General features: G+C 37.3%; 1 protein-coding gene across 6 annotated transcripts; it reads right to left on the reverse strand.

Annotated features, from left to right (window-relative positions):
* Positions 1–1703: 1703 nt before the first annotated feature.
* Positions 1704–11131, reverse strand: LOC135198476 (uncharacterized). Of its 6 annotated transcripts, XM_064226052.1 has the most exons (4): positions 10493–11131; positions 3254–7157; positions 2783–3103; positions 1704–2152 (listed from the first exon to the last, which is right to left on the reverse strand). In XM_064226052.1, exons 1-4 carry the CDS (start codon positions 10618–10620, stop codon positions 1976–1978), a joined length of 4530 nt encoding a protein of 1509 aa, XP_064082122.1. In that variant the 5' UTR covers positions 10621–11131; the 3' UTR covers positions 1704–1975. The 6 variants fall into 6 exon arrangements, with proteins under 6 accessions (XP_064082122.1, XP_064082120.1, XP_064082117.1 ...); XM_064226050.1 differs by having other exon boundaries at positions 2783–7157; positions 10830–11126; XM_064226047.1 differs by having other exon boundaries at positions 2783–7157; positions 10493–11126.
* Positions 11132–15234: the final 4103 nt, after the last annotated feature.

Raw genomic sequence — 15234 nt, forward strand, 5'->3', positions numbered from 1 at the left:
GAACTCTGAAGCGAAAAGAGCAATGTTTTATCAGCTGGTGATTCGCACTTCCGAAGGCTGTTGTGACAAATGTTGAAGTTGCTGCTGGCATTCGCAACACAACCCCGACTCTCAGTTGTTTGAATTGTCATTATTGTTAGTACTATTATTATCACTCCGTAGCGAACTTCTGACACCACTTCCATAGCATTCGCTTCAATTAAGTCTCTGTCTGTCTCTCTTTTTCTTTTTTTAGTGGGGTTTGGTGTTGCAAGTTTACTCAGCTGAAATCACAACCATTGCTTTACTTCAGTTTACGTTGTGTTCTCTCGTTGGTGCGTCTGTATCTCGCCCTCTTTAATGATAGATTGCTTATGACATTTAGGTCTTGAGGACAATGCGCCGGAATTATATACTACGCTTTACTTATAGAATGACATTCTCATCTGTGTAAGCCTGTTATCTTAGCTAATTGCTATTTTTTAGGTTTAGTTTATAAATGTCTTGAGAGAGAGAGAGAGAGAGAGAGAGAGAGAGTAATACAGTGACAAATCCTAGGAAAATAACTTTTAAATAGGTCTGTCCATGTGGATAAAAAAACTCTTGCACTAGATGATTATAGTGAGAGAGAGAATAGTGACAAATCCTAGGTCTGTCAGTGTGGATTGAAAAAATAAATAAATAAATAAAACTCTTGTACTAGATGACTATAGCTAGACCACTGTACTTGGCTATTCACGCTCGATAAAACGGTTCATTTTCAATGACTGATGCCTTGAATTTCTTTGGAGCCAGTTTACTTCTTTCTTTGTGTATATATATGAGTGTAAGTGGATTTCTGCTTTTACATATATCCAGATTTAAAAGGTCAAATTGTTTGTTGTTTTTACGTTGCCCATATGGAACCAGTGGTTTATTCAGCAACGGGACCAACGGCTTTACGTGACTTCCGGACCACGTCGAGAGTGAACTTCTATCACCAGAAATACACATCTCTCACTCCTCAATGGAATGGCCGAGAATCGAACTAGCGACCACTGAGGTGGTACGCCAACACCATATCAACCACGCCACTGAGGCTCATGCATGAAGTATTATCACCATAGCTGTATAAATATTTTTCTTCCATCGATTTCTTTGCAATTTATAATGCTCTCGTGAACGTTCCTGGTAAAGTTTCCAAGTTTATTCTTTCTGCTTATTATATATATATATATATATATATATATATATATATAGATATATATATATATATATACTACTACAGACATAGTATATATATATAACATATATACCAATAGCTTTCCCCTGATAAGGCGATTACACAAGATCATATCTTTTATCTAGTTCCATTAGATTAACAATTAGTTCAGGAATTCCATCTTATCTGCTCGTTAAAAACAATGCTGAAAAAGTGAACGTGGAGGTTATCGAATTATTCGTGGAAAAACGTTCCTGTATTGTTCGAGTATTTTTCTCCAACTAAGAGATGGGTCAGGAATTCAACTCGTTTACTTTTCAATCATATCGTAGGAAATTGTGCCACATTTACACCGTTTTCAATTGTATCCGTTGTAGGAACTAGGAACTAAATTGTATCTATAGGCCAAAATTATCGTAGTACAAAGGTGGCCGTTCAGAGAAGTATTTGAAAGTATGGTTTCATAAATATTTATCACAAAGCTTAACATTAAAGTAGTCACAAGTGGAAATGAAAATAACAGTTAAACAGATGACCACCATTTATTCTTCCGAGATCAAAACTAGAGCTAAAATATTCTTTAATTGTACATAATATGAAAAATATCCAAGTTAATTATATAAAAAAATTATTCAAGGGCAAATTGTCTCTCTCTACCGTTGAAAATTAAACAAAAATACACTGTTCTTGTAATAAAACAAAACGCAAGTCACTTAACTCCAATGGCAAAATAAAACCATATCACCTGCTATTTGACATGTTATAAAAGGCATATTCTTTTGCATTTTTCCTCCGTCAAACTAGCGGGAGACGCTGTAGAAAACCCGAGCTGAACAACTCCCAGGTACAGATGAAGCTCAAGCCTACTCCATCACTGGATGAAGCAGGAGACTGGAATAGTTCCTTGACACCAAAATCGAACTCTGGTCTTTGCTGAAAAGCCCTTGTGTACAGTGAAGTAACTTTTGGTGCCTACAGGGTAGAAAATGTAATTAAAATAATATTAACTGTTATCACCTGGAATAATAAGTGCCACTTGTCACTGTCAACACCACTTACAGTAGCTCTTATAATTTCAATGAATAAAAAAATCGGTTTACATAATGCGCTTTCAGTCTATACACTAGAAAAATTCCAATCTTTTTATTCGTTTTCTTTGCAGTAACTAGATGTGCAATTTTTCTATTCACAGAACTAGAATTTCCTTTTCAAATTACATTGAAAATAAGTACTATAGTAGATTCACATCAACCGTGCATTTGATGTCTAGGTCAGTCCCTTACGACGCTCCTGAGTGGCTGTTGATAAGCCAGTCACAGAGCTGGAAACTCTCTCTCTCGAGAGAGAGTTCACATAGGCAGGATGTACGTTCCACCTCTCCTTATAGACGTATCCCTCAGGAGAGGTGGAATATATATCCCATCCATGTGAACTCTCGAGAGAGACTGAGAGTTTCCAGCCCTGTCACTGGCTTATCAACAGCCAATCAGAATGCACGGTTGACGTAAATCTACTATAGTATTTCAAATCTGAAAAATCTTATATCTGTAATCAACGATATTTTCAAAAACCCACAACCCGAAACATTTCTTATGCACTTACATCGACAATCTCTACCTCGCAGTCCGATATTATGGTAGGAAACAAGCTAGCATAATCCGCCAGGTCGTCCGTGACATATTCTTCTTCACTGAGCGACAAATGACGATGCGAATCGTTTAGTGAATGGTTCTCGTTGTAAATTCCATTGTAGAAAACAAGGGTTTCAAGAGCACCATCGATTCGATGAGAGTTACTATACCAGAAGGGATTATCGCTAGGCAAGTTTGCGAAGTAATGAATATCATCCACCGTTGGTTTGAAACCCTGCCAGGCTAGGGTTGCCTCGTAGTCCACATCCATACCTCCAATGCGCCCTCGACTCTGTTTCAGGGAACAATGCCAGATTTTAGAAGGTAAATTTTCTAGTTGTTCACAGAAGAGAACATCTTTGAACAATGGCCAACGGTTTACGTAAGTCACATTTTTGTGGAAAATTGCCAGAACTTGACCACTAAGCTGCTTATTGCTCACCGTCAGTACTCCAAAATCACCCACAGCACTAGTCAGAGAACCAGTAGCATCTCCTAAGAACTTTGGATTTACGAAATGAGCAGATGCCTTATTCTTTCTACAGTGACCTCTCTGCGCCGTCGTGGTAACCGCGTCCCTTCCATTTTTCCTTCGCCCCTCATTTTCTCCATTCGTAGTACTAATCTCATGCTTCGTTTCATTCTTCTGCTTAGAATCAACATCAGGTTCTGTAGATGACACGATTCCTGATCCAGTAACTAACGTCTGTAAAAAGGCATGTACAGTTTTTGTTGACTTCTGCCCACATTCTCCGGAGGGTTCTTCTGCTGACATTGGGTTTGAAGAAACTCGAGCTTTATGCTTGGAAGGTGACAGCTTATAACTGGCCTCAATATCTTCAACTGATGACATTTCAGAAATGGTTCTTTTCTGTAGGTGATCTTCCAGCTGAAGTTCTTCACAAACAAAGTTCTCTCCTTTTACACCGGTTAATTCAGGACCTGGTTTTTCAAATAAGTTGGCAGTTTCATTTGGTACAATATTCTCAGATATCTGTGATAATAAAACATGCCACTGAGAATCTGAAACTTGTAAAACATCGGCTTTCACTGATAAATTATCAGGGTCACGAGCAAGCTTGACCTTACAATTACCAAAATGCAGGTCTTCTATAGAAAAGGGTATACTAAGAGGGTTATTTCCCACTTGAAATTCTAGCTTACAATCTTCTGCTGTTCCCCTAAGAAAGCCATTTATATCACAGTACAGGCGAAGGGGGATGGGATCTGAAACAAATGTATTACTTGTCAATCTGTAAATTTCTCCCATTTTAAAAGACACTGGCATCTCAGCTTCCGGTGGCATGGTGCCAGACCACAGGCAAGAGCAGACATATATATAATAGCCTCCTTGTCGCCCTGATAATAATTTTGATATTTTACAGAAAATGGTCTTTGACGAGGCAAAAAGCTCTGCATAGCCACAATGCCTGCCATCTAAAAACACAGCGCCCCTCAATATCTCAGCCAAGAGCGTTGCGCCTTCCAAATAAACCTGTGCGTATTTTTTACCATTTTTAATAACAATTTTCTGGAAATCGACCTTCTTGGTACTGATTAAAGTATAACTTCTATTTGATGGTTCTGTGACGCGATTTGGTTTCATGTTTTTCCAGATAACAAGGGCTTGGAACGAATTATTTTCTGCCAAGAAAATTGCATCAAATTTAACCTTGCAGCCATCGTCAACTTCAAAAAGTGGAACTGGAGTTTCGTCATCCCAGAGAACCTGACATCCAACTTTAGAACCAAACATTTCCTTCCGGTTGATGTTGACATGCACTACTTTTCCAGAGTGTGGGATGTAGGTCCTAATATACTGCTTGTTCTTAAGGATAAAAATTTCACCATCATGATTATACAAGCATGTTGGGTTATCTGAGACTACAGAAAATTTCTGCCCATGCAAATCATCTTCTGCACAGGTCATTTTGTTGCAATCTTCATGTTCAACCATTTCAAGTCCGTTACTTAAGACTGTACAAGTGCTGTTCTGGTATGATGATGATTTCTCAAGTGGCTCTATCTTGACAGTTTCATTGGTTATCACACCAGCTGATAGAGTTGTCGGGTGATTCACAAAAAGTGGTTGTGGAATATCAGTTGTTGGAATATCAGTCTGTTTTGCTTCTTCAATAACAGGTGATGGAAAATGGTCCGAATTCAAGTTTTCAAGTTCTTCATTAGTTCCTGGAAATCTCTTTTCATAATACAGATGTTTCTCGGACGTAACTTCAGCTGAGCATTCATCATACTCACCCATATTATCCCCCTTACTGCACGGAGGGACATCAAGGTCATTTATCGAGAGATCGCAGGTGCCTTCTCTGCTGTGCAAAGACAACGATGAATTTTCAAGAGACTCCCCCTTATCAGTTTCATTAATCATCAACACAGATGAACTAGTCACTTGGTGTCTATTAAGAAGTGGCCTTGACACAGAACCAACACTTGATTCAGTAAAAGACGACGAGCAACTGCTAGCAGTCATATCAACCTCTTCATCGGTGTCTGGGATTATTTTTCCCCTGAACAGGATTTCTTCAAAAGTAATCTCACTTGAAATTTGAGTTTTATATTTACTGTTACATTTCACAGGACCATTACGCCTTTGGCTTAAATAAAAATGATGATCGTGAACTTGCTTAAAAATCTGACTTAAATTCATATCAACATTCTGTTTCATATCTTGTATAAATAGGTGCGCTAACTGGATTCCATCAGCAATAGTCAGTGTAGGACAATGCTCACAACCATCATTGTTTAGCATCGGAAAGTTAGGTCTACCTCTTTCAGGCAAAAAATTGTCAGGGTTTGCACACATTAGTGGTAAAGGTGATTTATATGATGTGAGCTGTTTTTGTGCACAGGATGTAAGATAATCTCCAGATAAGAGCTTAATGAGGGGATAACTTCCCATAAGTAAAAAATAGAAGTCCAAAACTTTTTGGAGAGAGACTTCCTCAACTGGATAATCAATTTTCTTACTTCGAACCCAAGGTTTGACTTTGGCCATTGGTGTCTTGCTTTTCTTTACCATGAAAAATGGGTACTTAGTAGCCACTGTAGATTTGTGACTGTTTCTCATAAATAAGTCTCTGACTGGTAAAGCGTGGGGCTCATCTGAAGATGTTAAAAATACTTCTTCAGCATAAGTATTTTGAGGATAAAATTGTACTGTACAATCTATATCTGAGTTGAAGTTGGAAGTGTCGGATATTCCAGTTTCGTCACAAAACACTGAGCCATTGGGAATAGATACTTCAAGGTCTTCATCAGAGCCAACCACCTGTAGATCTTCTACTGAAAGAGTATCCTCGTCAGTATGTTGAATTTTCAATTCTTGGCTGTGGTCACAATATTCTGCATCCTCAGATACCACTTCGTCTGGACACTTTAAAGTGGGCTTATTGTAAAAAGAAACTATTTGTTTTTCTCCATGTCCAGTATTCAGTGTATAAGATGAGTCAGACACTTCTTGGCATTTATCTTCTACAGGATACACATTGGGTAACTCATCAATAGAATAAATGCTTTGTGTACCGTCACAGGCTAAAGAACCCTCGCAATAACTACTGTTCTGCATACAAAAGCTTACAGCAGACTCCCTACCTCCTTGAATATTTGGAGTTTCTAAAGATGCTAACGACACTCTGCCAAGATCACTATTTTGATTTACAAGAGGATCAATAGTTTGATTATTATCAAAATATGTTGCATATCCTTCAAAATTATCATTACTCTGCGTATCCAAGGTTAATTCAGGTGCGTCATGAGATACAGTACATTCTTCATTAGGACCAGTGCCGCATAACTCAACATGCAATATTGATCCATCACCATCATTAGTTATTTGTGTTTCCAAAGGCAGCCTGCAGGGTTCATCAGAATCAATGTCATGTGGGTCAATGCATGCAACATATTCTTCATGGAGATTAAGTCTCGGTGAATCATGTGGTCTAGCACACTTTTCTTGATGGCCAGTATCATTACTACAGACTCCGAAATCGTCACTAGCTGGTATATTCTGTGAGCCGTTTTCTACGACGGCATCGTTCTCCTTAGAATGGTTAGACTCATAATGAATCACAATATCGTTCGTTGCAATTTCCACATTTCTATTGCTCCGGCCATGGCGTGAAGCAACGCCAGCAGGGAATTTCTCATTTGTGGCTGAAATAGCCAGCCTTCCAATCTCCACTGGTCCTGGGTAGACAGTCAACTCATCAGTGACTGGAGAAGCATCTTGTATATCGGCAGAAAAAAGTTTCTTCCATTTGGGTGTTCTGTGTTCTTTCTTCAGATATTTCTGGAGATTCTTCAACATTGTCATGAACCAATTTCGTCTGGAAATAAGGAAAACATCATTACAAATTTGGTATAATATACTATATATTATATATATTATATATAAATATATATAGATATATATATATATATATTATATTATATCTATATATGTATATATGAAGGGGAATGGAAATGAAAAAAAAGGGGAACGTGTTTCACAGCTATAGATTTCTGATTCCCAAGGTGAGTCAGAAAATTTACATGTAAAATATATTATATTTGCAATTATATATATACATACACACACACACACACACACACACACATATATATATATATATGTATATATATATACATATATATATATATATATATATATATATATATATATTATATATATATATATGAGTTATCACACACATTATATACGTATATACATATATATAAATACAAATTTATATTTATATATTATTAGTTTCGTCTGTTAGAGCTTTTTATACAAAGACTTCCACAATCCTGAGATACCTGGCGATAAGACCAAATTTACAAAGCAATAATTGTTATAGGAATTCATTCATTTTACTCTTCTTCATATTTCAAAGCGAGCTAATTCAGCAGTTGAAATATCTTTCATTACTGAATTACGAATATATATACATTAATACACAATTGCGTGAAATATTATATACGTGCACTATATAGGCTATACATATGGAAGTCTTTGTATACAAAGTCACAACAAACAAAATCTACAGCACAAAGCAGTCAAGTAATTAATTGTGATATAAATAAATTTCAGTAACTGTATATTCTCAAAAATCATCTTCATCTTTTGCCAAAATTTACAGAAAATAAACCTGCACGAGAAGTGATGTATTTGCACTTGTCACCGAACAGCAAGATGCCATTCTTCCTCAAATCCACGAGCAATCTCACCATTTCCAGCTCGTGGTAAAGAAATTCTCAACCTCCTGAAACTTGCTGCCATGCATGATGCACGTATCAAAGCAAAGGACTGTCACTAGGCGCATGACTCAGACCTCTCTCTTTCTTACTCATTTTTCACAGCTTCGTGACTTCACTTCATTTCACTTCTTCAATGGCATTATCGTCAAGTCCCAAGATGAAGGAAATTTAACTTCCGAGAGTCTGACAGGGAAGGTAAGGAGGCTGAATGAAAATACCACTAAGGCTTCATGCATAAGAGATAGATAGACACAATATAGAACTTAGGCTAAATGCCATGTGCCGGGATCTACGAGGTTATTCAGCACTGAAAAGGAAATTTACAATAAAAAGGTTTGAAAAGTGTAACAGGACGAAAACCTTGAAGTTGCACTATGAATCAATTGTCAGAGAGGGTGAAGAGGAAGATGGAAGAAAGAAAATATGAACGGAGGTAATTATAGCAATAGGAATGAATGGGGTTGCAGCTATAAGGACCGAAAGGAAGCCGAAAAGAACTTTAAGTAATGCTTACAGTGCACCGTGTGAGGTACACTGACGGCGCTAGCCCTCCCCCTAGGGGAAGCAGTGGGAGGATCTGCAGCAGCGCTAGAACAAGCGAAAGTGGGAATGGCGGCACGAAAAAAAGAGAGGGAACGCCATCATGTTATACCTATTTCTTTTATATAGTTAACAAATACGGTCATATTAATGGACTAATGTGCTGGAATGACGGAAGGGCAGACATATATACTCCAAAATGAATAGGTTTGATGTCGCGGAAACCTTGTGTGCACCCTATTATTCTTGGTGTGCACAAGGTGAAACTGCGTTGAGCTTTCAATGGAGCAGGTGATAGCTAAAAAATTGGCTTTAAAAGTTTGCGCCTACACACACTCACACGTGTGTATGTATGTATGTATGTATGTATGTATATATTATATATATATTTCCAGGGTTTCTCACTGACATTAACAAGAAATTGTGTACCAAACTGAAAGTCAAATGTAATAACTATACTGTTTTTTTCCATCTGTCCATCCGCCTTGGTGGTTGCGCATGGTAACACTGCGTTCCGGGCTTTAAATATTATTCTATTTCGAATATTAACGGTGTAATTCGCATACAGTAAATTATTGAAAAACTTTTCAGTTGCAGACGTACACCCAGATATCCTTTTATTTACCTAAAACTTACACATAGCGTAACTATTTAAAGCCCGGAACGCAGTGTTACCATGCGCGACCACCAAGGCGGATGGACAGATGGAAAAAAAACCGAGTATAGTTTGAAGAAGGCCACAGGACTGGCTACCTCATCCAAGGAATTGCTGAGAATTAATTGGCAAACAACTCTAAGAAAGAGCAAAAAAACTGGTACACACACATTATATATATATATATATATATATATATATATATATATATATATATATATATACACACACACACACAAATACACACGCAACGGCTGTCTGTATATGAAGCACGCATATCTCCCATAAACTATAGTCCTACCCCGGACTCTTCTCAACTACTAGATCAATTCAAACTAAACTTCCTGTAACGAATCATGAGATAAAAGGTATTTTAGTTTTGTCACATGGGGAGCAAACGTCATTTCCAAAGGTAGATAATTAATAAACAGTAGTGAAAATATTGTGCTGCCATTTCAAATTCTTCTCCAGATAAGACTCAAAAAGCTTCGCCACGCAGCTGACTGATGTTGCAGCCAAGGTTCCTTGGGGGCCAAGAAGGGGGTACATAATTTTGGTCTTAAACATTACAAAAGTATGTTGGAAGCACATCTTAAAATATGCTCTCAAGAAAAACAGGGCTAATGCGTTTTAAATAGATATCCAACCTCACGTCTTGTAGATTCAATTCTGTTCAAACCATAATGAAGCCGCAATTGGGTCTATAATTCTACCTAAAACTTATGAAGGAGAAGGTCTTCATCACCTTTGCAAATTGCCTTGCATGCTATGTTATTGATAGTCGATTAACTTACGACTGCTATTCACCTCAATTAACAGGAAATGTACTGAAAATTATGCTGCCACTACATTATACCATAAAGATAAAAGTAACAATACCACGTTAAGCAACTACGTAAATGAAGATTAATTATTAACCTTTGTTATCTTTACACTAAAAAAATATTAGTGTAACGCCCGATAATACTTGGTACGTTACTTCACTAAAAGTTAACCGGCGTTATCATTTACGAAGACAATAATGACATTGTTAAAAAAAAAATAGGCAACCGATATCGGACGATTTCTCTGAACATAAAAAAATACTTTGTCGCCAAGGTCTAATTACCGGGTGGGTGGGAGGGACCGGGGAGCCAAACGCCGAGGAAATGAGTCATAGGGAGGCGGGTAACGGAAAATTACCTGGGAGAGGGAGAGAGAGAGAGAGAATGAGAATACTTTACAAAATACCTTACTTGGAAAGCCATGCACGTCACCATCATACCCAACGCAGTACCTGTCGTTGATCGAGCGTAGTCCGTTCGTTGAAAGCTATAATCACTGGAACTCTGTTTCCTCCCACATACGACCACATTCATAACTTGAGGTACACGACCGTCTAATATTGCGTTGCTTCATTGCTAAAGTAATGGGACACGAATTGTCACGGAATATCTTGGGTAAAGAAGCTATTAACTTCTTGATACGCATCAGTCAATCAAATTTTTCTTATATCACTCAGCTCTCAAGCCAATGGCCGTGTTCAAGGTGATAACTTTGACTTCTGTTTTCAGTCTCGGTAACTTACGTGAGTCGTTTTATCTGTATGCAAGACAAGCACGCATCCAAAGCACTTGATCAGCAATAGCCGACTGGATTCATCCAATAACGATGAATATGCAATGCGAGTAGCTTGCCAGCCGTGATCATGAAAGAGAAGCAGAGCACATGGCAACCAAACTACGATCTCTCTGTGACTGCATGACTGCGTCACCGTCACTGCGGTCTGCGAATACCGTCATCGAGAACTTGGTAAAACCGAAAGCGGACGCGAGGAGTACCTACATTTCGTCGTCGAACCTCGGATGGTATCGACTGTTGCCAGCTCAACGGAAGTATTTTTCTCCCGTTAAATCGACTGGCTCCTTTCATTCTTGCCATACGTACCTTTTTTCACGAGTGAATCTCGTTATAAGACCGGGACGATTATCACTGTCCCATGGTATGATCGGTTGTCGTAGGTTGGTTTTCAGTGAACAACGAGCACGTGTCTGGCAGTGCAGTGAGTGCACGGATAACTGCGGTGGATAATTTTAAAAATAAGAATGATAAGCTATGTCATTATCATCTGTGGTGCCTATGTTCAAGTTGATATTTTGGGTAGATTTAGTTGCGTAGTAAACTTGTCCTAACGTTTGTCTCATTCTCAGTAAATAACTGGTTTAATTTGGCTCCGAATGGAAATCACATTCACATTTGCCCGGAGGCAACCGAAGACATTCATTTTCCTACTTATTTACAGCGGGAATATAATCCACTTTTCGCTATCTTGCATTCGATCAAACTTCCCTTGTGAGGCTGGGCAGATGGACGAAGATTTTGTGATTACTGCGAGCTCCCTAGCATTTGCTGTCTTACTTTGCAGTTTTAATTAACAATCATTTTGATGTTTCAATACAGTCTTGTATAGGCTACCATAAGGCAGTACGGTTTAACTAGTGTTTGCAAAATAGCAAGCAAAAATCTATGAGAGTTAACGTAATATTTCCATTTAACCCCAGTTTGCAATGAGAAGCAAGTAGTATTCTTTGCATAATTACACAATAGCAAGTCTGGAGACTAGACCTTGCATTATAGTATATACCCTCCGTTGTGAAGAGCAAATAGATGATAATAGACGAAGGTAGACAAAATATGATAAGAATTATTTAATTCTTTGTCACTAGGTCTAGTTCGATGCCATGCATTGCCACGCACAAACATTTGACTTGACGTCGCCATTTAGGCGGGAAAGAAATTTTAGATATGGCAATCAAGACTCAAGTGACCTAGATCACGAAAGACAGATTTCATATACGCAACGATGCTTTGTGATCGATCTAGAAAGAATTCCTCAGTGGAAGAAACCATTTCAACGCCTTTGCTTAGACAAGGGCTCCGTTTATTGCAAGTTACGATGGGTATATATAAAACACCTTGGGCTAAGAGGCGAGATTGCCCTTTTAACAAGTCGAAGTAGCAGCAGTGATGAACTTGAAAGATAGGCGGATGAGTGAGAACACTGAATTTTTGCATGACAGCTCTCTCTCTCTCTCTCTCTCTCTCTCTCTCTCTCTCTCTCTCTCTCTCTCTCTCTCTCTCTCTCAGTGGAAAAGAACTCTGCAGCGTTGTATTAATGCAAATGGGGAGTAAATTGAAGGGGACACGCATTAAATTTGTACAAGTAATACATATAAATAAAAGTGGGTTATTTAACCAGTCTCTATACTTAATACACACACATACGTATATATATATATATATATATATATATATATATATATACATACATACATACACACACATATATGTATATTCTTTCTGTCACTTATACATATGTGACATATTCATAAATATAAAGTTACACATATCATTTAATAGAATTCATTATACCTTGTCTTAATATCATATCTATATATATATATATATATATATATATATATATATATATATATATATGAACAAAGTTACAGCCACGAAGGAAAAATGTAAACACTGGAAATGCTAAGTACTTTCGTCTTATTACCAAGTCATGATCACAGCAACTAAAGATACGCAGAAGCAAGGGCCTATATAAATGGTGGGTACTGGTCATAATGGAATACAAAAAGTATGGGAGGTCACGGAACGGTCAACCGATTAAAATCTAAATCTACTTATTGGTAATCCTCTTTATTCTATCTTTCAATTCCTTCTGGAACATATGTTTTATGAACGGGTCAAAAATTATTCACCCAGGATAACTGAATAAAAAAAGATTCTAACAAGTTCCTTGAAATAGTTTCGTTACAACGTGACAATATTTGGCTTTGCGTCCAGTGTATTCTGTGGGACTTTTCACTTTAATGCAAAAATAAAGCATAATTTGTCTGAGCTGTTCTTACTGAGTATTTGTGCTTTTTCAATCTGGCGTTCAATTCTTTGCTGGTCTGACCTAAGTAAAATAAATTACCATCCATTCATGGAATTTTGTATACAATATTGTTATCTTTTAGAGGAATATTTTTATTTTACTTGGGTCAGACCAGCAAAGAATTAAAACAACATAAATACTCAGTAAGAACAGGTCAGACAAATAATGCTTTATTTTCACATTTACGTGAAAAGTCCCACAGAATACATTGGACGCAAAGCCAAATATCGTCACGTTGTTACGAAACCATTTCAAGGTACTTGTTTGAATCTGTTTTGATTCAGTTAACCTGGGTGAATGATTTTTATGCAAGTTAAGGATTATTTTCTTTTGACTCGGTCATAAAACATATGTCCCCGAAGGAATTGAAAGACAGAATAAAGAGGATTACCAATAAGTAGATTTAGATTTTAATCGATTGACCGTTCTGTGACTTCCCAAACATTTTGTATTCCTTTATGAAATGTACCCATCATTTATACAGGCCCTTGTTTCTGTGTATCTTTAGTTGTTGTGAACATTTCTAAGTGATGAGACGAAAGTACTTAGCATCTCCAGTGTTTCAATTTTTCCTTCGTGGTTGTAACTATGTTAGTATAATCATCAAGTGTTTTTATTCCTTCGTGATTTAAAATCAAATGCATATATATATATATATATATATATATATATATATATATACTATATATATGTGTGTGTGTGGTGTGTGCGCGCGCGCGCGGGTGTGTGTGTGTGTGTAATATTAGTGTGAGGCATGTGTAGCCTTTTACAACATGAACATTGAATGTGGACCAGCAAACTCCATGCCCCAAGAGTTAAGAAAAAAAAGTGCAATAATGACTGGAGTCCAACAAGAATAATGGCCGGGGGAAATCCACCATACAGGGTTCTTTTTCTTCTTCTCAAGATACTCTGGACTCCTGTCAATGGGGGAAGTGGCTACAGGATTCTAAGACACGTCACTCCGCACTTCCTATGGCGGTAGTTTTGGGTAAATATTTCGTACAATCTCTGAGGTAGTAGTTCATTATGGACTGAGGTCATTTACTTCTTGAACTCCTTCATTGGCACTCATTTGTGTCCATCAATCAAATCCTTCTCTCTTTGGTTTGTTTGTTTATCACTTTAGAGTTTATAGTTTTCTTTTAAACCTGTATGCAAGGCTATTACTGTTTTTTTTTTCTTTTCATTGATCACGGCTAATTTTAATCTTGAAATATCAGATTTCGAATTTTTCCATTTCTGTGGTAAGATTTCGAATACTAAGTATGACTTTTAATCGAATAATGGGATTATGACGAGAGAGAGAGAGAGAGAGACGATGAGAGAGAGGAGAGGAGAGATGAGAGAGAATGAGAAACGAGAGACGAGGACGAGAGAGAGAGAGAGAGAGCAGGCAGTTGTTGATCTAATTTTCCCTTTTGGAAGTAAAGTTTGGATTTTAAATGTGATGAAATAGAAAGTCTAAAGGGTGTTTGATACATTGTTTGTATAGTATGTGGTATGTAATTAATTGAGGGTGAGTAATGTAGAAATACGGCTTGTTTTGAAAAATACATGCATGTAAAGCATATACAAACATGGAGAGAGAGAGAGAGAGAGAGAGAGAGAGAGAGAGAGAGAGAGAGAGAGAGAGAGAGAGAGAGAGAGAGGAAGCACTCGAGATTTCACAATAAGAATAATGGAAATTTTTTTGGTAAAGTATTAACTGCTAGATTTAAAAAATTTCGTTTTTCATATGAATTAGAGTCTTGGAGCAAGAGGCATCGTCAAATAAGAAACGACTGACAGTGATATTTTAGTTTACTCGAGAACTCCGAGAACTGGTCAGGAATAACAGTAAACTTAAAAAATATCTTACTTTATTGCCTAGCTTATGTTAAAATTTGGAATAGGCGTAGGTTAGCGCAGCAGCCACGTACATTAAGAAAATAAAGAGGAACTAGTAGCTAACCCATCTTAATATTCGCAGATCTATCGAAAGAAGAAATTGAAAAATAAGAAGGAATTTATTGAAGATAATATGGTGTTACAGAGACAA

This window comes from Macrobrachium nipponense, chromosome 22, assembly GCF_015104395.2.
Source record: "Macrobrachium nipponense isolate FS-2020 chromosome 22, ASM1510439v2, whole genome shotgun sequence".
NCBI lineage: Eukaryota > Metazoa > Arthropoda > Malacostraca > Decapoda > Palaemonidae > Macrobrachium > Macrobrachium nipponense.

Coding starts and splice junctions, on each gene's coding strand:
- LOC135198476 (XM_064226047.1), bottom strand. CDS start 10,620: ATGAATGTGGTCGTATGTGGGAGGAAACAGAGTTCCAGTGATTATAGC. Junction 7,158..10,492: donor TGCATGGCTTTCCAAGTAAG/GTATTTTGTAAA, acceptor CCTTATTTCCAG/ACGAAATTGGTTCATGACAA. Junction 2,153..2,782: donor GCGAGGTAGAGATTGTCGAT/GTAAGTGCATAA, acceptor TCTACCCTGTAG/GCACCAAAAGTTACTTCACT.